The sequence below is a fragment of the Mesoplodon mirus genome (assembly GCF_964341445.2).
Source record: "Mesoplodon mirus genome assembly, chromosome: 4".
Taxonomy (NCBI): domain Eukaryota; kingdom Metazoa; phylum Chordata; class Mammalia; order Artiodactyla; family Ziphiidae; genus Mesoplodon; species Mesoplodon mirus.
Window position 1 is genome coordinate 131,989,686 of NC_138979.1, and position 1,103 is coordinate 131,990,788.

Here is a 1,103-nt window from a genome sequence, read left to right on the forward strand (position 1 = left end):
CACCAAACAACAGAGTTAGATGTAGAAAACAAACATGGGGGAAAGCAGGGGTGGGGGGGTGAACTGGGAGATTGGGATTGACATATATACACTAATATGTATAAAATAGATAACTAATAAGAACCTGCTGTATAGCAAAAAGAAAGAAAAAAGTCAGAGTTAGCCTAGCCTTTCCTACTTTATAGTCTGGCATCAGCTTTTCCTCCTTATTGATGTAACTTTGGTCTGACATCCTCTTCCAGTACAGCTGTGTCACATCCCCATTAAAAACCTGCTTGGGTAAACATGTGCCTTCATCAATAATTTCTCAAAGCATTTCAGGAAATTCCCTGTCAGCTACTGTATCTGAACTTGCTGCCTCACCACTTACTTTTACACTGTGAAGTTTGGCTCTAGCCTTGAACCAATGAAACCAGCCATGGCTGGCATTAAAAGATGCCCCCTCTGATTCTCCACCATGTTTCTTCTTCAAGCCTTCATAAAGGCTTTTAGCTTTCTCTTGAATCAACATTAAACTGAGCAGGACTCGACACTGAGGCTGATCTTGCATCCACACACTGAGAAGTTTCTCCATCTCCTCCATCACTTTTCCACGTTTCTTCAATATTCTTGTCAACATCATTGGCACAGCAGACTTTAAATGTTCCATGATCTTGTCCTTGTTCTTTAGAATCATGCTGATGGTTGAAAGATTAATGTTATAAGAATGAGCAAGGTCTATCATCTTTTCGCCTCACTCCACTCTCTCAATTATTTTCACTTTTGTTTCCATCGTTATGGCTTGGTGCTTCTTAGCAGTACGAGCTACATCACTGCTGCTTTTACGCTTGTTTCCAGACATCCTGGGCTTGAAATAAAGATACTGTACTACTGTACTCTATACAGTACTGTATAGTCAAGTACACAGAAGTGCAACCACTTGTAGAGGATGCATGCATGTGACAATGTACATCAGACATTTGAACTAACTTACGTGATTGGATATGCAAATGCACACCCTTATCGTTGAAAGTTCCTAACTTGAAGGTTCGTATGTAGGAGACTTAGTGTATGTAAAAAGTAAACAACACATTCAAAAATAACAGAATAAAGAAGAAATCACA

At 39.5% G+C, this 1,103-nt stretch overlaps 1 protein-coding gene across 1 annotated transcript; it reads right to left on the reverse strand.

The window, feature by feature from the left end:
* Nucleotides 1-307: 307 nt before the first annotated feature.
* LOC309802910 (tigger transposable element-derived protein 1-like) lies at nt 308-724 on the reverse strand (the record flags this gene model as incomplete). Its single annotated transcript, XM_082618778.1, has 1 exon — nt 308-724. The coding sequence occupies one exon, from the start codon at nt 722-724 to the stop codon at nt 308-310; it is 417 nt and encodes a 138-aa protein (XP_082474904.1).
* Between the last annotated feature and the right edge of the window lie 379 nt (nt 725-1,103).